The sequence below is a fragment of the Arvicanthis niloticus genome, chromosome 23, assembly GCF_011762505.2.
Source record: "Arvicanthis niloticus isolate mArvNil1 chromosome 23, mArvNil1.pat.X, whole genome shotgun sequence".
Lineage (NCBI taxonomy): Eukaryota > Metazoa > Chordata > Mammalia > Rodentia > Muridae > Arvicanthis > Arvicanthis niloticus.
This window is the reverse complement of record NC_133430.1, coordinates 28696469-28719564: the sequence shown is the minus strand read 5'-3', so window position 1 is coordinate 28719564 and position 23096 is coordinate 28696469. Positions and strand designations below refer to the sequence as shown.

The following is a 23096-nucleotide window of genomic DNA, read 5'->3' as shown; positions in this document are numbered from 1 at the left end:
CCAACCAGAGCTACATAGTGAGATGCTGTCTCAAAACAACAAAGGCAAAAAACAAGAAGCAGGTAGATGTTCTCAAAAGAAGACATATATGTGCCTAATAAGTATTTGAGGAAAACTCTCAGCATTGCTCATCAGGGAAATGTACATTGAAGTCATGTGCACTGAGAGTGGAGGAGTACACCTGTAAGCCCAGCAGAAGGCTGAGACAAGAGGATTCCTGCAAGTTGGAGTCTAGCCTGAGACACATAGTGAGTTCAAGAGTAGTCTGGGATATATAGCAAAAACTCTGTCTCAACCCTCAACCTTTGCACAGCCAGCCTCCTGAAAATTTGGTATCTCACACCAATTAAATATGCTTTGTTGGTGTATTTGCTTAGTTTTTTTTTTATTTGGTTCTTATACCTCTACCCCCTTCCAACCCTCATTCCATCCTAATCCCTTCCAACCCCCCACACTATGTAAGAGAGGAAGAAGGTTATCAGGGGAAGAGGACATAGACCTCTTTAGGCAACTTTCTGCCGTTTAGGAATGTTGGGGTCTTTGGGGCAAGTCCAATCTTCATTGTCAGGATATCTTCAACTTCTTCTTGTCAACCACAACAACAACAACCAGGAGCAGCAGGGGAGCAGCAGCCTCCATAGGCCCTCTAGAGACTTTCCCATTTATACCCTCTTCAGAGTCCCCAGAACTATCTGTAGCTGGGGGAAATCATGCCCCTGCTAGTGCACCAGGCGAATCACAATCACCTGCTGTGAAGCAGCCTCTTATCCCACACCTGGGATTAAAACAAAAACATATTCACCTAGCATAACTGAGTTTTTAAAGAAACCAGAACTTACTACACAGCTCTTAGCAAAAAGACAAAAATATAGAGAACTGAGAATTTTCCATACTTTTTTTTTCCTTTTGAGATTTTGCTGTGTAGTCTGGAGTGAATTATGTAGACTAGACTTCCTCATTCTCCCAAATTTTGGGATTATTGGTGTGCACCACCACTCCCTGCCTCTCCTGCACTTTCTGATCTACTGTGGAAGCCCTATGGAGGTTCATCAGGAAGCTTGGGTCAGACTACCATAAGATTCAGTAGTCAGTAGTATTGGGTCCGTCTCTAAAGTATTCATCATGCAAAGAGACATCTGTATTGTCATGCAGTATTCATGGTAGGTAAGATATGGTAGGTACTATCTAAATGTCCAAAAGAAAATGTTGTACATATGCATGGGAGAAGATTATCTAGCAAGAAAAAAGAATGAATCTTTATTTGCAGCAATGTATCATTTTGAGATTACTGTGTTAGGTGAAATGAGCCAGATACTGAAGGGCAAATGCTGGCGTGTTTTCTTTCATATGTGGAAGCTTAAGAAGTTCATCACGTAAAAGCAGTCAGCAGAAGAGTCACCAGGGGCTGAGAAGGGTAGGGAGGAGGCAAGGATATGGAGAGCTTGGCTGGAGGGTATGAGTTACAGCTTGATAGGAGGAAAAGCCGCAGTGTTCCCTGGGAGAGTGACTGCAGTATCATACCGTATATTTCATAATAGAAGAGAGGTTTTCAAATGTTCTCACTCTAGAGAAACGATGACTGTTCTAGGTAATGGATACGCTGACTGTTCTGATTTGAGCATTACCTGTTGTATGTGTGTATCAAAATGTCATCTCTGTACCCTCATAACTATGCACAATTAGTACTTGTCAATTAAAAAAAAAAAGACACCACCATCTGGAGCACAGGGCTTGCTGTAGAGTAAATGCCAGGAACCATCAGCTGTGCTTCTGATGTATCAAGCCCTCAGAGCGTGTGCAGGAGGCTTCCTCATTCCTGGGTCTTCCTGGGCTTTGACAAACAGCTCTTTTCTTTCACCCTGTTTGACTGTAAGTGAGTGAGCTAGGCAGAAGCAACCCATTAAGAATCTTGGCTGGTGGGTCATAAAAGTTGTGTTAGTTTGGGTTTCTTTTTTTTTTTTTTTTTAAATTTATTTATTTAATGTATGTGAATACACTGTAGTTGTTGTCTTCAGACACACCAGAAGAGGGCATCAGACCCCATTACAGATGGTTGTGAGCCACCATGTGGTTGCTGGGAATTGAACTCAGAACCTCCAGAAGAGCAGTCAGTGCTCTTAACCACTGAGCCATCTCTCCAGCCCTAGTTTGGGTTTCTATTGTGATGAAGAGACAACACGACCAACTCTTACAAAGGAAAACATTTAATTGGGGACTGGCTTACAGTTCAGAGGTTTAGTTCATTATCATTATGGCAGGAGTCATGGTGGTATGCAGGCAGACATGGTGCTGGAGAGGTTGCTGAGAGTTCTACATCCAGATTGGCAGGCAGCAGGAAGACAGGCACTAGACCTGGCATGAGCTTCTGAAACCTCAAAGCTCATCCCCAGTGACTTTCTCTAACAAGGCCACACCTAATAGTGCCACTCCCTATGAGCCTATGGGGGCCATTTTCTTTCAAACCACCACAAGGGTTTAGAAACCTGGTTCAGCTGGGCAGTGGTGGCGCACGCCTTTAATCCCAGTGCTTGGGAGGCAGAGGCAGGTGAATTTCTGAGTTTGAGGCCAGCTTGATCTACAGAGTGAGTTCCAGGACAGCCAGGGCTACATAGAGAAACACTGTCTAGAAAAACAAAAACAAAAACAAACAAACAAACAAAAAACCCAACCAACCAACCAATCAACCAACCAACCAAACAAAAACCCTGATTCAACACTGCATATCTTAAGTGAGGAAGCTTGTCTGGAGTGGGATATCTGGGTGGTAGAAAGGAGAGTTGAACTTGTGTTCTTCTTCCTGGACTGTAATGGCCTACGGTAGAAGTTTAGTGTCTCATGGGAGGCTGGTCTTGAGCAATCAGGCTGGACCCCAAGTGCTAAGAAGCCTTCACTGCTCCCTTGAGACCTTGTGGTCTCTTGTGAACCTTGAAGAAAAAGTATTTTCATACACCCATCCCTCGAGGTCACAGAATCCTGTGTTTAGGGGTTGGCATCTGACCTGTGCTGGATGATTCTGGGCCATCACCCCTTCCTCTCACTGCAGGGCCTGCTCTGACAAGAGACATCTCTATTGTTTTGCAAGAACTTCAGTAACCGTTTGCTCAGGCAGGGGCTTTGAAAAGTTAGACCCACTCTCTCCTGGTTCCAGAGGCTAGAAATTAGAGGTCGAGCTGGGCCTGAGCCACCTCCTCCCCATTGCAGGATTTGAGGAGGTTCTGCCTTTTCTCATCCAGCTCCTGCCAGCTGCTGCCAGTCCCTGGCATTGGTTTGAAGTTGCATGGCCTGAACCTCTAACTCTTTGTCACTTGGCTTTTTTTTATAAGGATATCAGTCATTAGACTGCTTGCTCACCTTGCTTCTGTGTGACCTCATCTAACTTAGCTAATTGCAATGCAATAGTCTTAACTTACGTGCTGAAGTTCCAGGGTGGAGGATGTAAACCTGGAGAGGGGCAGAGGTGGGCTCTGGTGCAGTCTTCTTCAACTCTCTGCTTACCTCCCTCTGCAAGTCATACAGATTTCTCCATGACCAGCTGCACCTGGCTTTGTCCCTTTCTCTTAGTTTTGCCCCAGAAGAGAATGAGCCCACCCTGTTGTTCCATTTTGTAATATTACAGATCAGGACTCTTAACTTGGCCTAGCCAGGAGTCCTACAGTGTTCAGTAGTGTTCTTCTCTGTATTCGTTACCTTTTTGTAGCTCTGAGAAGGTACCTGACAGGAGCATAAGGAAGGAAGGGTTCCTTTGGCTCACTGCTCCAGGGTGTAGACAACCATGAAGGAAGCCATGGCCACAGGAGTGTGAGGCAGCCGGTCACCCTGCATCTGCAGTTATCAGAATGAGATAAATATTTGTGTTCAGTCTATTTTCTCCTTGTTATTCTACTCAAGAAGATCTCATCCCTTGTAAAGGTGCTGCCCAGTTAGGGTGAACCTTCTTACTTCAATTAACTCAGTCCAAACCCTCAATCAGACACTCGCAGATTTGTGTCCTAAGTCATTCTAGATCCTGCCCAAGTGATATTCTCACATTCATACTTCCCCGTTAAAGAGTCAGAGACCTGAGATGTTAGTAGGGGCTATAGCCATAAGTAAAAATGAAATCAGAGAGAGGGAAGGGAGGGTGGGCAGGCAAGAGGGAAGGGGGAGGAGGAAGGAAGAAGCAGAGAGAGAAGAGAGGATGACTGTGAGTTGTTGACCAGGCATGTGAAGGCTGGAACTGAGCAGATGTTTTTGGCAGAGAGCCAACATGGAGAGACTGCTAGAAAGGCCCCGTGCAGTGCCAGATGAGAAGCTCTGTGGAGTGGGGCAAGGTTGGTATTCCTTCTTCTGCCAACCCCTAGATCTCAGAGTGTGAGTGTCACCAGCTGGTAGAGGACAGATGTTACGGTCATTCTGACAGCTGTCCCTGAGCCCACAGAACTGTCAGAAGAGCTGCAGCATCCTCATCTCTTCTCGGAACAGAGCTTAGAGCCTCCCTTGCCGCCATAACAAGAAGGGGACTGGTCCTGCAGGCTGCTGAGGGCTAGGTCAGTGCTGTGTTGTCTCTGATGTCGTCTTCTCTCCTCATGAGCCGCAAATGGCTTTGTTAATGGTGATGGTTTAAGAAGAGGTGGCTGGAGGTGGGGTTTAAGCTCTGCCAGTCTGCCAGTGAACATAGCTGCCAGCATGGACCGAGTGCTGGCGGCATGGTCCGTGCTCATCTTAGTGGGCGCTGCTGAAAGGGGACTTCAGGACAAGCCTTCAAGAGAATTTTGTGGAGAGCTCAGGAGTTGCGCTGTGGAAAGTGGTCATGTACTAAGGGAAGAGAGGGAAATTCTTATGACTCTATGCTCTTAAACCCACTAGCATTGTGGGCAGAGGAGACTTCGTCCTGCAGAATGACTGGGAGATGGTGCCACACACCCAGGGCAAGGGCAGACACAGTTTTTAATGTTCCAACTTCCTAACCTCCTTACACAGGGCTGCCCCTGGGAGCTGCTGGTTCCCAAGACCATCGTCAAGATGCTCTTGTGAGGGGCCAGTGGGAAGGGGCAAGATCCAGGGAGCAGTGTCTTGTGGCTTAATTCTCTTGATTGCCCTGTGAGGAGAATCCATTTTGCCAGTGAGCAAACAGTTCAGAGAGGTCAAGTCATGGGCCTGAGGAGAATCTTGGCTCTTAACTCCAACGTTCTTTGGCTTCCCATAAGGAGTTCTGTGCTTTTTACAAAGGTTCCTGTCCTGGCGGGGTAATCCTTTCCTGTGATTCCTAAGAAGAAGGTGGGCAGGAGGATGAGGGACTCCTGCCGCTGCTACTACTGCTAGTATTTATTTAGTGCTTCTTCAGTCTGAAGTGGACACTGGGTATTTTCAAGCATGTGGTTTCATTTAGTCCCAGAGCAGCTCAGCAAGGTATGTGTATGGATGCTTTCCCCCCAGTGTTCCTACATGTGGAAAGTACATTTAATGTAGAGACATTGGATGACCAAGGATCACACAGCAGTGAACTAGCCAGGGCTGGATAGAAAAGCTTGGTTGGCCCATGACTCCAGAGACACACCGACTCTAGTTACACAGGCTGCCACTGAGAGAGCTGGTGAGGCTGGACTGAGCCAGCACCCAGTCTTCCCCTGAGGCTCTTCTTGCTCTCATCTCACCTGGTTCTGCCATCTTGCCTGCAATACCAGGCTGCCTTTTACCTCAAGAGCCAGTCAGCTGATGGCTAAGTCGAGGCCTCAGGAACTGCAAGGACAGGTGGTCAGGCTCTTGTGTGCCCCTCTGGAGAAGTGGCTGTCCCATGCTTGCAAGCTGTGCTTGTAGGGGAGTGGCACGCTGTCTTCCAAAAAGAGCCCCCCTGCCCCCAACATTGTTTCTCCCTCCCGGCTGTCTACTTGATGCTGCCCTTGGGCTCTGCATGTCTGTCTGATTTATGTTCACCACTGAAACAATAATGTTTAATCTGGGAAGGGCTAATCAATTTTTTATGCTGATTATGAATCAGCCAGGTGGGCCTGCTGCTTCCTTCATGGTGCTTCGGGAACAAGTCCATGTCCTAGCTTGGGCCTCTGTGGTGATATATGCTGGGGAGGCCCAACCTCAAGGAGAACCCCTCCTTGGGGCCCGTATCTCTTGGGAAGAGAGTGTGTACATGCCTGTGTCTGTGAATGCAAGTGTATGTGTGTTCATGTATAGGTATGTATTTGTGTATGTATATTTGCATGCATTCTGGAATGTAGGCCCATGTGCATATGTGTGTAAGTATGTGTACATGTAAATGTATATGTGCACCTATTTGTATGCACATATATTGAACATGCACGCATGTGCTTATGTGTCTGTATATGTGTATATGTATACACATGTCTATGTTATACACACGCAGATACCTATATGTATACATATACAGTGTGTGTGTGTGTGTGTGTGTGTGTATTTGTGAGTGTACGTCTGGCCAAGGAGGTGGCCTGACTCCACATGGAGAACCAGACTTGGGCACGCATGTATATTTGCATAGGTGCATACATTCACGTGTCAGCTTATGTGCCTGTGTGCACACATCTCATATCTTTAATTAGAAGTATAGACTGAATCTAGGTAGAGTTCTAGGCTTGCATATACATGCTCATTGACTGTGTCCACATACATGTTGCTGTGTGTAGGTTTGCTGCTATGGACCGTGGACACAGTTTGGAAATTGTAAATTGGAAGGAAAGGGTTACCATGTTATGGAACTGGAAAAAAGTCAGTGAATCTTCTAACACTATCCTTTTGTCATTTAGGAATCAAGACTGAAAAATATGCAATGCGACCTCCTGAAGTTACCTGCTTGATGGCAATGTGGGTCTCCTTTCACCCCTGCATCCTCCAGTGGCTACACATGCTTCCATGGTCATGTGCATGGGTGACAGTCAGAGTAGGGGACTTTATAAACCACTGGGGTTTAGTCCTTTCAACTTTGCAACTATCCTGACATCTCTGAGAGCTGGTACTTCAGGGAGCATGACAAGGTAGTGACATGCCACAATGTAAGGCTGGCATAGAATGAAAGAGAGTTCCCCCGAGCTTCTGCTGTCAGAGCTTCTGGATCCCACAGGAGCGTGTGGAGAGGGATGAGCTAGAGCTTTCTGGAGGAGGCAGTGCATAGTGTAGAGAGGAGACTGAGAAGGAAGACTTTTGAACACCTGTCCACAGGTGGAGTGGTCTGAGCTGGCTGACAACTCAGGCAGGACAGAATGCTACCTTGGAGGGGTCTCCTCAGGAAGGCATGTGAATCTTGAGAGTAGGGAGGATGGTGTCTCTAAGTCTGTATAGCTCAAGTGTCCAAGGCTGGATCACTGGGGTTTGTCATCTCCATGAGGGCCGTCTGTTGCCTGTTTATGTACCTCCTGACTTCTTGACTGGCCAGAGAACTTTTCTTTTATGGCCCCATGTTGTACAATTGACAAGCTTCCATGAGGGAGCTCATTTTTTGGTTATGGGCAAACAATAAAACTTCAGTGACACTTGCATGGGTGTCACAAGGAGAAGCACACAGTGTTCTGGGTAGTAAGTTCAGGAGGTGAAGCTGGCTGTCAGAGGAAGTAGTTTAGAAGTTGTGATCCTAGGGTAGTAAAGGGACAGGAGAATATGAAATGTCAGAGGCCTCAGGGTGTAAAGAATCTGGTCAGGGACAAGAAGGGGGTGTTGACTGCACTCAGAGTCTGGAGAAGTGAGCTGGATGTGTTAAAGGGGATGTGAGACTGGCCCTGTGGAGAGCACAGCATGGCCTAATGTGTAGTAGCTGGTCTATGGAACTATCTGGAAGACCAGTTAAGTGTCTCTCATGGTCATCCAGGCAAGAGGTGATGTTGGTTGGACAGTGGCTGGGGAATAGGAGAGGATGGGTAGGCATATTTGAAGACTGAAATAATGGGAGGTGCAGTGGGTGTGCAGGAGAGAGAGGTGCCAAGATCCACCCTCAGGGTTCAGGCATGGACAGTGGGAACCCCAGTATGGACTTCAATGCTGAAAAGGACAATATAAGAAGGTGTCAGCTGGCCACCCGAGGAGGAGTCTTCTGTATTATTGGAATTTACAATAGTTTCCTATGTGTAGGATAGAAACCAGTAGTGCGGGTCAGAGTGGCCTTGGGTTCAGGTAGGAGTGATGCTGAAGAGGGTCCTGAGGAGAGAGCTCAGTCAGTGCAGTGCTTGCCTTGCAAGTATGAGGACCTGAGTTTAACACCAGAACCCAGGGAAATAGTGGGGTCTGGTGCTCTTGTTATCCCAGCACCAGGGAGGCAGAGACAGGCATAGCACGGAGCTCCCTGGCCAGCTGGTGTAGTCTACTTGGTGAGTGTCAGATCAAAAAAGATGGACGATGCCTGAGCAATGGCACCCAAGGTTGTCCTCTGGACTATGCAGGGCCGTTTGCAAACATATGCTTGTGAATCCGTATGCAGGACCATGCGCAGGCATTAAGGCTGAACAGACCGCGGTGTCTGGATTCTAGATAGCTAAGTTGAAATAACACATTAGCATGCTGGTGCCATGTGCTCTGGGCGTTTCTCTGTAGTCAGGTGATGGAGAGGCTCATTGCAACAGCTGGAGACCCTGCCTGCCAGGCTACTGTCATGTGACAGACTTTTGGGGGCTGTGTAGCTTTCCCTTAGGGCCAGAGGTTGGTGATGGCTGGTTACTTGAGCTGCACAGAAAGCCTCCTGATGGGGGCGGGGTGCCACTGAAGTCCAAGGGCCTGGCCTTGGCCCAAGAGTTGGGAAGGGATAACCTGAAGAAACAGCTAGGAACAGAAGACCCTTGGCCTTGGGAAGGGAAGTAGGCTGGTCCTCCATGTTATCACCTGGTATGGGAGTCCAGAAAGCTCTGGCATTCTCTCCTGGATCCATCCATATTGTGAGATTCACTTTGGTCTGAGATTGACCCCAGCTTTCTGGCACATGTTTGTTCTGGGAAATGGGACAAATGGCTAAGACGTCTTTATACTTTAAGGGTGCTCATATGGTGTGCCAGGGATCAGAGGACACTGTAAATGTCTGCAAAGACTCCTGCTGTGATGACAAGTGTGTGTGTTTAGTGGTCTCAGTCAACACGTACTTATTGTATTTCTGGTTTGCAAGGGAGGAAGGAATCCTACAATTAAGATGTTGGCCAAGGCACATTCCCTCTGGAGACCCTGGGAGGGACTCTTTTTTGGTCTTTTGTAGCCTTGAGAAGCTGGCTGAGTGTCTTGGTTTATGGCCCCTTCCTCTAGTGAAAGAGTAGTACCACCAAATCCCTGTTTCAGCCTCTCAGCTCTGTTCCTCTCTTCGATTCTGACCCCCATGCACACCCCTCCCCCCTTCCCTTTTTTTTTTATTTCCTTTTTGCTTCAGTACTGGGGATTGAATCTAGGGCCTCATGCATGTTGGGCAAACAAACCCTCTGCCACTGGGTGAAATTCTCACTTCCCCTTCTTCATCTTATTAATCACTGTGTGTGTGTGTGTGTGTGTGTGTGTGTGTGTGTGTGTGTGTGTGTACGTTTGTGGAGGTCAGGGGACAACTTTTGAGAGTTTCTCTCCTTTCAACATGTGGGACCTGGGAATTTCAGTTAAGTCACCAGGCTTAGTAGCAAGTACATTTACCTACTGAGTAGCTGTGACATTGGCTCCTGCATGCTTCAGGAGCTCAAACTTAAAGTCTCTTTTGCCATGTAAGATCACATTTACAGCTTCTGGGATGGGAACATAGGCCATTTTTTTTTCTGCCTACCCTAAGGCCAGAAAGTCCATATATGACTCTCAGAGGTCATAGGTCATATGCTCTTTGTCACAGTGGCTCAACTCTGCCTGGTCTGAGGGGAGCTATGCAGATATATGAGTGGGCATGCCATTAGCAGGTTGGCAAGGAGGTCGCTACCCTACAGCTATTTTGCATGTGCGTGTATATGAGTGCTTTGCTCTGTATGGTTTGTGTGTGTGTGTGTGTGTGTGTGTGTGTGTGTATGCGTGTATGTGGAGGCCAAAGGTCAACATTAGGTGTCTTCATCTATTGTTCTATACTCTTCTCTTCTCTTCTCTTCTCTTCTCTTCTCTTCTCTTCTCTTCTCTTCTCTTCTCTTCTCTTCTTTTCTTTTCTTTTTGACACAGTTTCTCTGTATAATTGTGGCTGGCTTGGAACTTACTCTGTAGACCAGGATAGCCTCAAACTCATAGATCTACCTGCTTCTATCTCCTGGGTGCTGGGATCAAAGGTGTGCACCACCACAACAGATTCCCACCATTTTTGAGACAGGATCTCTCACTGAACAGCTGGCTGATTTGGTTAGGTTGGCTGGCCGATGGCCCGTGTCTACATCTACAGTACCAGGATTACGGACGCATACTGTTGTCCAGCTTTTTGTTTTTGTTTTGTTTTTGTTTTTGGTTTTTTGTTTTGTAGGTGCTGGGGATCCAAACTGAGGTCCCTTTGCTTGTTTAGAAAACACTGCTCACTGGGCTGTCTTCCCAGCACCATAGCTGTAGCATGCTCTCTTGTAGCTTCCATAGATGTACTGCAGACGAGTTTCCCTTCCTTTTAAATTCCTTGGCACTGCATCTTCATCACATGAAAAGTAAGTCCAGAAAACTTTTTGCTGCACGCATGTTCTAGATTCCCTTGCTCTGGGCTTTGAGGTGTGACAACATAGCTTAGGTGTGCTGTCACTGCCCAAAGCTCAGAAGCCTTAAGCGAAGGACACTATACTTCTTCATATTGTCCCCCATTTCTCGTTTTGAACCTAGGAACATCTGAAGGTGATTAGAGAAGGCCTGTGGGGTTTGTGAAGCTGATCCTGTTAAGTTTCAGAATTCATGGGCTACACAAACCCCTGGGCTTGCTCTCTTGTGATTAGGCGCTGTGGAAGAGGACCTCTTCTCTGGTGAGGGGTCAGGAAGCCCAAGATGCTCTGGACTCTGTATTGGGAGCTACTCGCTGTCAGATTCTTAGTGCTCTCTTGTCACTTGTATGCCCTTGTTCAGTTCATTGCTCTCTCCCCTGGAAGGCACTTCTTCCCCTCTGTTAGCAACTTAGCTGACTCCTCAGTCTTCAGGTCTCAGTCTGGCTATTTTCTCAGAGACCCTGTCCGCCCACGCCCATGTTCTGTTCACCGAGCACCAGTGCTCTGTCCCTCTCCCTTCTCTGTGCTCAGGACCAGCCATCGCACTTCTCATTTGCAATCAGTTGATAAGTTTCTCACTAGCCGTACTTCCCCTACACTCTGCTAGTGGCTTCAGAAGATGGTGACTGGATTCGTATTGTACTTACTTCCCCTTAAGTCCCCAGTGACAACCACAGTGCCCTGCACTTGTTAGTCTCTTAGGAAATTCTTGCTGTATGCGTAAAAGAATAAGGACTTCTGGTGAATATGTTGTCCTCTGTAAAATGGGGTTGACAATAGCTCCTCTAACTAATCTCCAGAGAGAGTGGAGAATTAGGTAAAAGTGCTTTGAGGACACCAAACATTATGCAAATATAACGCGTTGCCTGTGGCTGATTTGAACATCTCGTTCCTGAGAAACTAAGTTCTCCTGATGTTCCCTGGGGCATACCTAGTTCAGAATCAGGGAGGTGGAAAGGCCTTTTGTGTGCCAGCTGGCACTGGAAGGCAGAAAGTTCCAGACTTCTGGTCCTATGTATTGGCCGTATCTTGGCTCTGGTGGAACAAGAGCAGTTGGCCTGCCTTGGTGGCTGAAGCTTCAAGAGTGGCTCATTCCTTTGCTCTGGTCATCCAGGAGACACCTGCTCAGGCTGTGCCCTGGCTGGGGTGGGGAAGTGGGCAGGATTTCATAATCTTCTTTATCTAGGATCTCTGGTCTCTTGTCTCAGCGACCTCTGTCATAGGCAGGAGCATATACACACCACCCTCCAAGGCTGTAAGAGTTATTAAGATGGGGGAAGTTGAAGGATTAGATTTATGACAGGCAATGGTGGATTATGAAGAATAATTTATCAAATGTCAGTGCCTGCAGCCTACAATTTACAGAAGGTTTGCTTAAGCTGAGGAGATCTGATTGGACTGCCCCTCCCCCACCACTAATGAATGACAGCTCTAATGGGACGGCTTCCCAGGCTGGCCAGCCACACTGGGTGTTTATCTGCTTTTTATTAATCATTATTAACATAAAAACCCCTCCCTAGAGTCCCTCCAGCCACAGTTCTCAAGATACTCAGTGCCAAGGAGGCTCCCATGGCTACCTAGAAGGGACTGTGGTCACTTGGGGAGGTGTTGCGGCAACCTTGGTCAGGGGGAAATATCCTAAATCCCTTTTCCACAATGAGTACAGGGAACCTAATCTGGGCTTTAGACAATCACTAGAAAGTATATAACTGACTGAGCACAGTTCTGGGTCAGGCACTTGAGATGCAGTGCTGGGAAAAACCTCTAGTTCAGGGGGATGAGGGAGACTGAGGAGAAACAAGAGGAGCTGATTGTGCAGCCATGGCTACTGTTCTCAGGGAGGGCACAGGAGCTCGGAGATGTACCCGGGAGGTCTGTCTGAGGAGGTGACAGTGAGGTGTGTATGAGGGAAGGAGAGCCTTTCAGGTGGAGGGGATAACAGATGCAGAGACCTGTAGAGGCCAGGGAGGAAGAATGCAGGTCTAAGAAAGTCTTCTGGTTGGGACAGAGGCAGGAGGTTGGAAAAGAGAAGCAGAACTGCACAGCCCTGGTGTGTCTACTAGGGATCTGGAGCATAGGCTCCTGGTGAGGTGATTTACACAGAGAGAAGTGACACAGTCCGGTTGTGTTTGTGGTGAAGGATAGATAAGAGGAGACAGGAGTCTAACTGGGTAAATTGGTGAGGAGGCCAGCTCTGGGGAGATGAAGAAAATGGCTTATACCATGACCGGGCCGGATGGAGTTGAGCATGTCTGTCCCATGTTCTACATAATACCACTGTGTCCCTATGGCTGGAATCATTGTGTAGGCATGACCTCTCTACTCCTCCTCCTGCAGCTGCTGGCGGTCTAGGGTGCCATTCTGTACCCTCTATGGCTGTGATGTCCTGCATTAGCCCTGCAAACATGTTTTCACAGTAAGCATTTTATAGATGAAAAAGGCAGGCAGAAGGGTGTGTGACCCGTTGGAACTGGCACATCATGGAATCAAGATCTGAACCTGGAGCTTCATCAGAACTTACACAGGAATCTCCATAGTGCACTGCCCCTCAGGTCTGATTGTCCTGACCAGCTGTTGACGGTACCCTAGAGGCATGCTCACAGGCACCATAGTGTGTTTCTGCTCCTGAGTCTTTGGTATTTGCCACCACTCTACAGGAAGAAAGAAGCTTAGAGATGTAACTCAGTTGATAGAGTGCTTACCTAGTGTGCAGGAAACCTGGGTTTGGTCCTCTGAATCACATAAGTGGCTCACTGGTACATCCTGTCATTTCAGTACTTGAGAGGCAGTGGAAAGGAGGCCCAGAAGTCCAAGATCATTCTCAGCTATGTAATGAGTTTGGGGCCAGCCTGGGCTACCTAAGATCTTCTCTTTAAAATGAAACCAAACCAAACCAGCAAAAAATATAAACAACTAACCAAAAACAGAAAAGAAAGAAGACCAAACAAGAATAGAAAAGAAAGATGCATGGTCTGAATGGAGAGGCCCTTGGGAGAGCCAAGTGGATGGTTGCCTAAGTCTGCAGCCATCAGCAACTATAGGAGTGGCACTGGGCTGGCCTCCTCTCAGGACTGTTGTTGCCACGTTGACCTAAGATTCTGCTGCTGGTCCCTCATTTCCTTCCAGTTCAGCAATAGCATAGCTAAGGTTCTGCAGAAGTGATCCCTAGAGCCCAGAGAGAGCATGCCACAGACCATGAAGGCCCATCTTGCTTGGGCTATTCTTGCTGTTAAGATTTCCTTAGATTTAGGTGGTGGCTGTGAGTGGGAAGCTGAAGGTGGGATGTCTCACCTGGAATGCAGAAGTGGAAAGGGAGAGAGGGATGCTATGCCCTCTTCTTGGTCACCCCAGGTCAGTGGGGCCAGACTGGAGATCTTCTTGCTTTATTTAGCTCACCAGGCGTGGTCTTCAGGATTATCTGATGTAGCAAGCACTAAAGCACAGATGTGGTCTTCAGAGAGGCAGTTTCTCCTAAGGGTCAGAAAGATGGTGTTTTGTTGGCTCAGTGGCCTAGCACTAATGTGATTTCTGCTGTTATAGGTCTGCATTAGGTGAAGGAATGGGGTATGGACTGCTCCATTGGCAGTGGCTGCCTGGAGCACTGTGTTGTGAGAGATAGCAAGGCATCATGGGGCTACAGGAGCAACAAATGCTGGGTGGATTAGTGATGTCTGGCATGGGTATGGCTGGAAGTATCACTTGGCTATCTCCGTGTAAAACCTTATCCCCCAAACCCTGTGGCTTAAAACAATGAGCATTTTTAAAGTTTCTGTTGGCCAGGAGTTGAGGAGTGGCTTACTGACTAGTTCTGGATCAAGGTTCTTAAGGTTCTGCAGAGGCAGAATCAGTTGGGTAGATTTCAATAGAGGTGAACATACAAGGGAGGATTCACTGGGGATGCAAGGGAGGATTCACTGGGGATACAAGGGAGGATTCAGTGGGGATTGCTCATGTGGTCATGGAGAATCAGGACTCCCATGACAGACTGCTTGCAAGATGGAGACTTCAGCTGAAGTCAGAGAGCCTCAGAGCTGGACCTCCATTGGGTTGTTTTCCATCTGCAGCCAAAGGCCTTGTGACCCAGGGGTGGGGCCTGAGGGAAGCTTCTGGAGGAAGTCCTGGGAGTCCTCATGATTCCAAAGTACAGGGCCTGAGGAGAACATGGCTCCACCTCTAGAAGGCAGAAGGAACATTTTTTTTCTGTCTGAATCTTCAGCCAAATGGACCACACCTGCTCAGAGGGTGGGTCTTCTCACTCTCCAGACCCCCAGGTCACCCTCTTCTGGAAACACCCTGACAGACACAGCCAGAGGAACACTTTGCTCTGGGACTTAATCCAGTCAAACTGGCATTTAACACTGAAAATCGTGCTCAGGGGTTCTCATGAGGCTGTGGTCATCTGAGGACCTGTCTGGGGCTGGGAAGTCTGTGTCTAGGGGGCTCCCTGTGTGCAGAAAGCCTGGCTCCTTACCATAGGAACGACCTGTGGTAGGACAGATATTCCCTCCTGAAAAAAATCCAAGAGGGGGAGGGGAAGTAAGAAGGGAATCACACACAAACACATACATACACACACACACACACACACACACGCACACACACACACACACACACATACATGCGGGGGGGGGGGTGCGAGAGAGAGGGAGGGAGGTGCGAGAGAGAGGGAGACAGAGACAGAGAGACAGAGATTGACTGGTTATTGAGATGCTTCTGTAACTTAGGAGTGGGCCATGAATTCCAGCTCACACTTAAGGGAAAGGGAATAGACTTCTGGGGGGGGGGCATTTACAGGGGGAGTGAGAGTGCCCATGCAGCCACTCATTTGCCATCACTGTCAAATGTGACCTTCCAAGGCAAAGGCATGGCCTTGAAGGTGGGGTTGTAGGAGCTACAAACTAGGATGTGTTCTAGAGGGTGAGGCAGGGGAGTGTGGCTTAAAGGAGCAGAAGTGGGGGATGAGCTCAAAGTAGAGCTGAGGAAAGGTGGCAGGGGTACATTGGTATTGTTTGGTTTAAGGCATTTTGCAGAGTCCTGGCTAGCTGGAGCTGTCCTGACTGCCTTAGGCCCGGCTCATGCTAGCTACTCCATCAGCATAGACTGAGACTTTGCCCCTCAAGCTTGAGTGGATGGCAGCTGGAGCCCAGCACATATGGGGTGGGCCAGCTCCACAAGAGAGAGCCAGATGTTCTTGGTTGCTGATGCCATGGTAACCTGCCTTCCCCTCTCACCAAGAACCTTGCTGCATTGGTCTGTGTCAGGCACCCAGAACATCACCCGAACTCTTAGAGAGCTGCCTGGCCTTGGCATCTAGGCCTGCTTCAGACACAGTCCTAGCTTCACCCAGATCCAGGCTGCCCAGGACCTGGGAGATGCAATAAGCCTATGATGATGACGTTGTATGAGTATGGGGACCATGGGATGGGATATTGGATGTTGGACGTTATAAGAAAGTCCATCCTCACCCTGCCCTAACCTGTGACCTTGAGCCAGTGGCCATATGGGGCCTCAGGCTGACCAGACCTTCAGACCGTGGTGTGACTGGCTAAGAGACTGAATTGACTCGGAGCTCTCTAGCTGCTTCAAGGCAACCTGACTCTTGTCATTTTATTTTCAGTCAAATGAGGCTCCTGGCCTGTGCTTAGCCACTCCATGTGGCATTTTGGAAAAGATGCCTAGTGGCCTGACTTTCTGGGAATCCACAGGCCTGACTGGAAATCTCTATGTGTATAGGCACAGTGTCCCCGTGGTCCTGGGACCCCATCTCCTCATGTTGGACAACTGAAGCACCAGGGAGGACCCTGTTCTTGCCTGGTCAATGTCTTTGCTTATGAAAGACCATCCCCTTTACAATTGTGTTCTGTCAGTCCGCCTCTCTCTCCCGCTCTCAGTTTCTCTCTCCACAGAGCTGGAACAACTTTCTTCCTGAGAATTTTTTCTTTTCTAGATGATCATATCAATATATTTGAATCTCAGACCGATGGTAATTAAAAAGCACACAAGCAGCCATTTTAAAATTCAGCTGTTTTACTTAATTGATTTTGCCGCCAGACCCAGGGAGGGGGAGAGGAGAAAGAAGGAACAGGGAGGCAGGAGGTGGAAGGAGACAAGTTTCCATGAGGGACTGGAAGCAGCCGAGGGCCCTGCTTGAATGTAATTGGTGAAAATGCTGCAGTTTGTTTCTGCTAATGGCTTTCTGCCGAGAGGGCCAGGGAAGGAGGCAGGTCCTAGGCAACTGGAAGGGAGGGGCAGCATTTGTTTCAGCTGCTCGGGGGTATAATTCTGCTTTCAGGACAGGGTCTATTTTTCCTTACTCTCTATCAGCATAAAGTACTTTCACTGAACACTTTGAATTAAGGTTCCATTTAGAGATACTTTATTCATATTTAATTACAGGCTGCAGCACCGATCTTTAATTACCTTTTTTTTTAATAAGCTAGCTAGGAACATCCACTAGTGATCAATTATTGTGTATGTGTGTGTGTGTGTGTGTTAGCATGTGTGCATGTGTTAGCATGAGCATGGGGAGGTGTAGGTGTTACTTTTAGTTAGAGAAGGAAAGATGGCTGCAGGGATGCCTGGGATGGATCAAGGGTTTGCCCTGTACCCTTTCTGCTCTGTTGCTTCTTCTGGTCAAACTGAGAATTTGGTTAATAACCCCTTACTGCTAGGGATGGCTCAGCACTGAGTTAGCTGCTGGAGTTAGGTGGTATCTTGGGGACTTTCTCCATCCCCTGATGGGGGGGTGGGGGGGGCTTCCTGTCCCTGGGTGAAATGGCAAACCTGGCTTTCTCTCATCCCAGAGATTAGGATCTGCTTGCCTCAGCCCTTTCCTCCCTCCACTTCCCCGTGGGGTGCTCTTGGCAGCTGTTCTTGTCACACAGCCCTAGAGGTGCCATGTCACTCTTCTGTAGCAGTGACTCTGCAGTGTCCCCACAATGACACAGGTTTGGAACTGGTTGTCCTTCTCAGATAAGGAGGTGACGTTCCCTGGGCCTGGCAAAGCTGGGGTTTGGAAATGAGGCCATAGGCAGATCAGGCAAGGTCCACAGCTCCTCCTTCAGAAATGGTCTCCCTGGTGGTCCTCCAGGCACTACCAGTCTCTACAGGGGTCTGTGTGGATCTCACCAGGCAATAGGAGAGTCCCTGCCTCATACCGTTTCTGGGTCCTTGTCTCAGTAAGCGGGCAGAGAGGGGCTGAAACCCACAGTCATTGAGTGTCTAAGGGGCCCTGGTCTGGGTCTCCCTCAGTCATCTCTCTCATAGGTACCTGAGAACACTTTGTGTTAGTCAGAGCCCCTGTGTCTCTGTCACAAAACATATGCTCAAATTGACTTATGCAAGCAAACAAGCAAACTGAAAGCACCTACAGGCTAGGTAGTCAGGGATGGCTAGGTCAAGGGGCCACAACTAACTAAGATTTACTCTTGATTTCTTGGCTCCACTTTCTTTGTTTCTTTTGTGTGACCTTTGGCATGCCCCAAGTTGTGTTTTCCTTCTCAGGTTCAATAGAAAGCATTCTTCTTAAGGAGATGCAGGAAAGTTGGTTCTGGTTGGACTAGTTGGGCCACATGTCTTATTTCTGAGCCTGTGGGGTAACTGGAGCTGCTGAGGGTTCTGACAGGCCAGGCTGAGGTCACATCTGGAGTAGCAGCTGCCCAGGTAAAGCTCAGGCATGGTTTATACTTTCCTCATTCTGGACAGTGATCCTTTGGGGTGTTTTTGTTAGTAGCAATATGGGAGCTGGATGGCTGGGCAGTTTCAAGGGGGAGACTAGGTTGATTCTGTTCTCCAGTGGAAAGAATACTGCCACTCAGCAGATACTTGACTCTGACTGGTTCCATCCCTGTAGAAATTGCAGGGGTCACAGCAGTGACTAGAACAGCAACTCCAGTTCACTTGATACATGGACTTATGAGCAAGGTGGTTATGGTGTTCTCCCATCCCAAGCGCAATTCCATGATGAAAGCTCTTTTATTGAGAGACCCAGAGTAAGTGAGTAGGTAACACAAGAGAATCTTGTCCTCAGGGGCCCCAAAACTCACAGAGCAGAGAGGGAAAAGCAAGTGTGTTGTTGGGGGAACAAGAAGATTTAGATGCTAGGATGGGGAGAATGGATCCACCGGAGAGCTGTTTCTCATGACCAACTTTTGAGGCCCTTCTTCGATGCCTGGGCCTTGGCCTCTGCGGACTTTTGGTAAATAGACCGAAACTAAGAAGAAGGTACAGGAATGGTGGCAAGGAGGTGGGGACCATTTGTGTCGTGCAATTAGCAGGTGTGTCCTGGCAAACAGGATTGGGATGGTAGCTGTGGGGCCTTTGGCATCTCAAGTTTGAGGAGAGAAAGGGGCAGTGCTGAGGGGCAGGACGATTGTATCTGGACCATGTAGTAGTGGGACAAGTAGTCAGAAAGAGAAGATGTAAGAGAAAGTGCAATTTCTACGTCATGCAGAAAGAAACTGAGGCACAGAAGAACAAGGGCACTCCCAGAGGTTCACTTTAGTGTCTGGCAGCCCTGGAAACCTGCTAGGGTGTGGCCAAGCCAGCCGTGACCCAGAAGCCCATGTTGAGACTGCTGCTCAGACAAAGGTAATTGATGACTGTGATTTGGAGCCTCCGTCTTAAAGGTCCCTGAGCTCTCTCGGTTGGTAGGATTGGAATATTGTCCATCTGGCCTGTCATGCTGCTCTGGCCCCAGTTCTGTTAACCTTTTATGATTCGTCAGACTCAGTGGTGGATCATTAAATGGGCAGACGAGACACAGTGTTTCTTTGGCCTTTGATGGGAGTCACAGAGCTTCTGTGCTCCTGTGCAGACATGTGCTTCATACATGTCTCCTGTCCTGTCCTGTCCTGCCCTGTCCTGTCTTGTCCTGTCCTGTTCTGCCCTGTCCATGAGTCTGGTGTGAATACTGATTATAGCAAAAGGGTCATCTGGGATCCACACAACTAACTGATAAGGAAGTAAGTCTGCTGTGGGACACTGACCAGCTTCGGCTCATCTTCTCTCTGGCTCGCCCTCTCACTGAATTACGCCACACTTCCTTCAGTTAGTCTGTTCTCTTTCTACTCCTGACAGATCCATGATTTGTTCCTGAGCTTCGATGACACCCCTCTCGGGGCAGCCTCCCTGGCCCAGGTCCACAAGGCAGTGTTGCATGATGGTCGGACAGTGGCAGTTAAGGTCCAGCACCCGAAGGTTCAGGCTCAAAGCTCCAAGGACATTCTCTTGATGGAGGTGGGTACTCCCCGTTTTCTCTTTCCTGTTTCTCGGTCTTGTTTTTCCTCAGGAGCCAGACAGCTTCCCAGAAAGTTACTCAGGCTGGTGGGTGGACTGTGGTCTCTGAGGAGCAGAGTGGGAGAGGAGAGCTGAGACACGACCGAGGCTGTGTCATAAGAGCTTGGAATCACACCCGGACAGGGTTGGTCAGTTCTTGAATCACCCTGGAAATACTCTGGGATGTGTCTCAGAACAATGATGCATGAGCTGATGGGGCCAAGCTTATTCAGGTCCTGATGGGGACCTGAGTCACAGGGAGACCTCCAGGGAGCTGCAGTAGAAATGAGAGGAACCAAAGGTGATCTCCTCAGGGGTAGACAGATTTGTATCATAATGTTAGATTATAGCATGAAAGAATATGTGATAAGCCATGGCCCAAAAAAATGGTGTGCAGATCACACTGAAATATTCATGCAGATGACTCTTTTGCTTATCTGACATTTGTTTTGAATGAACAAACACAGATGCTTGCCAATGGCCCTAGGGAACCCCCTAGAGGGCCTGTGTGCTCCTGGGATCTTCTACATGTGTATCTAGACCAAGGCGTGTGTGTTGTGAGGGAGAGTATGTGCTCCTACTATTGGAGAAGAAGCCTGGACTCCTACATGGAGGTCAACAGTCTATTGCTTCTGCGTGTCCCTTTCCTTCCTAGACTCTTCCGTTTCTTCTTAATCTAGCCCCAACTTTCAGCTCATTTGAATCCAAACATGTATACCAAGTGAGGCCTGAGAAAGTGAGCTTTGTCCCCACCCTTCCCATTTCGTATGGGAGACAGGCATGTAAACAAAGAATCCTCAAGTAGGAACCTGAGCTCTCAACATAGAAAGGCACTGTGCCGGAATTCATAGAGTTGACAAGGGGACTTCCCTGGAGGGTTAGTGCTCTTGAAGGACTCATGAGACTGCTGGGCAGGACAAGGATAGCTTAGCATGGGGGCGGGCCCCAAGGCTAGGAGTAGACAGAGCTTGGAGAATGCTCACGAGCTCAGATGATGGGAGTAATTGGGAGTAAGACTGGGAAGATAGGCAGGACAAGAGAGGGCCCTTATCCCGGGCTCAGGTGTGGAGCAGTAGCCACAGTCAACAGTGACATACTTGTTTGACTGACAACATTTGATTTTCTCAGTAGTCAGTGGGGAACCATTTAAGAATTCAAATCAGGAGACTGTCATGATCAGATATGCGCTGGAAATCAAAGTGGGCTGGCAGTCAGGAGAATGCACTGGGGAAGCACAGAGTCTGCATAGTCAGGAGACTAATCAAGTGCTGCTGTGTTGGTGTGAGAGGGATAAAATAGGAAGCAAGACAGAGTCATGGGGGTAGAGGAGAGAGCTGAGTTCCAGTGGGGGAGTCATCCAGGTCTTGTGACCAGCTCTTCATGGGGGAGGGGCCAAGGAGAAGACAGAAATGTGTCTTCGATTTCTGGTGTAGTGATTACTATTGGCTCTCTTTGCCTATGTAGATCAGCTAGAATATAGTTGGGGGAAAAAGACATTGTTCTGGGTTAGAAAAGTATTGAGTATAGGAGGTTCCAGAAGCATAATGGAATGGGAGTATTGTTGCAGCCATTTTGGTAAATAGAGTTTCCTAGAATTACTTAGCATTGTCAAATGGAAGGTCAAACCAGGAAGGCACAAAAAAGGGCATTTTGAGTTAGGGGTGGGTGTGTCTTAGAGGTGCTAGGAAGAACAGCTGTGAAGGTTTGAGGGGTGAAGGAGAATTGAGATTCAGGAAAGTGGAGGTGCAGTGTAAAATCCTCTTGTCAGGTGTTCAGGCATGGGAGGCTGGGGAGCATAGGTTTCAGTGCTCCCGAGACACAAGTAGGCCTTTGCTGATGGGGAAGGGATGCTGTAGTCTCAACAGAGAGACATAATTGAGAAGTCCAGGCAGAGATTCAAGAGACTGGGTATCTAGAACACAAAAAGACACCGGCCTTTGATGAGTCTTTGCTTTGAATGTAGAAGGCAATAAGGCTGAGCATGGATGAGCGTGTGGGACCCTGGAGAGGGGAGGGAAGGTGGGCAGCAGAGTGTGTACCAGCCTGATAGCCTCTATTTTTTCTCTGTTGTAGGAGGCCAGACCATCTGCCAAGAATGAGAGGGTAGGAGGTGGCATTGGAGGCTCGAGGGGGTGAATGTTTGGAATAGCTGCTGCGTGTCTTTCAGAGCTGATGGGCTAAGGGACCAGGTCTGCTGAGTGGCCTTGGTCATGTGTTGCAGACCTGAGGTTTTAGAGAGTCTCTTGATAGCTGAAGGCGTGGCCATAGCTGGGAGAGAAGAGGAGTCAGGGAGGGTCCATGGTTTTCTGATGGCTCTAGTGTTGGGCAAGAGCCTACCTTTGTCCAACAATGTATCATAGCCCCCATGGGCTAGGAGGACAGCTGTCACTTTGCTCTGTTCAGATCCTCAGCTGGATCTTTAAGAAATGACAGCTGTAAAGCCAGTGGTGATAACAGTAATAAAGGTTTGGCATCTTCCTTCTTGAGGTAAGCATTGGATGCTTTTGTTGGGAAGTATGTCTGTCAGGTCCTCTGCAGAGTGTTCTGTGTCCTCTTGGCAGTGGCTAGGGGGTTAGGGTTAGGAGCACTGGCAGAGTACAGATCCAGGAGGGCAGCTGTAGAAGGTCTGATCCTGCTACCCACCCAGCCATCAGCAGGACCGGCAGGCCTGGTCCTAGGTGGGAAAGTCTTATCATGGTTACCTTTGTCCACTGGAAAACCAAGACCCCAGTTAGAAAGCTTATGCTGGTTTACACTTGAAATGAGGCTTTTTTCTTTCCCAAGTCCAGATCTAAGTGATATCTTTATTTTAGGGGTGACAGAAAGGTGCTCTTACCTGTGTGGCAGGAGAATGATTTACTCCTAGGGGACACTAATGCTACCTTAAGTTGAGGAGCCTGTGAACAGGTGTAGGAGTCTGGCTTATCTGCATAGACTGCTGGGCTTTCTTCCAGGCCAATTCCAAGTATTGTATGCCTTCAGGCTTGCATCTCACCATGGAAGGTCAACCTGATTAAAATAATTCCTACTAAATAGAGAGGGACTGGGTGGCTTAGCCTCTGGATATTTGCTTATTTTAGGAAGGCACGCTTATAAATCTGAACATATATGAGGATGGAGGACAGGAAGAGCTGAAGGTCACTGGCTGTCCCCGCTGGGATGCAGTTATTAGAGTATCCATAGGGAAGTGATGCAGATGGGAGACTCACA

General features: G+C 48.3%; 1 protein-coding gene across 4 annotated transcripts in view; it reads left to right on the top strand.

The window, feature by feature from the left end:
• Adck1 (aarF domain containing kinase 1) overlaps window positions 1-23096 on the top strand; it is a 283194-nt gene that overhangs the window by 40357 nt on the left and 219741 nt on the right. For all 4 annotated transcript variants that reach the window (XR_013106668.1, XM_076921542.1, XM_076921544.1 and 1 more), the window contains exon 4: window positions 19689-19847. Coding sequence is in view for 3 of the 4 variants with exons in the window: in XM_076921542.1 (XP_076777657.1) it covers window positions 19689-19847 (159 nt within the window). In the remaining variant the exon portion in view is untranslated. The remainder of the gene's footprint in view (window positions 1-19688; window positions 19848-23096) is intronic.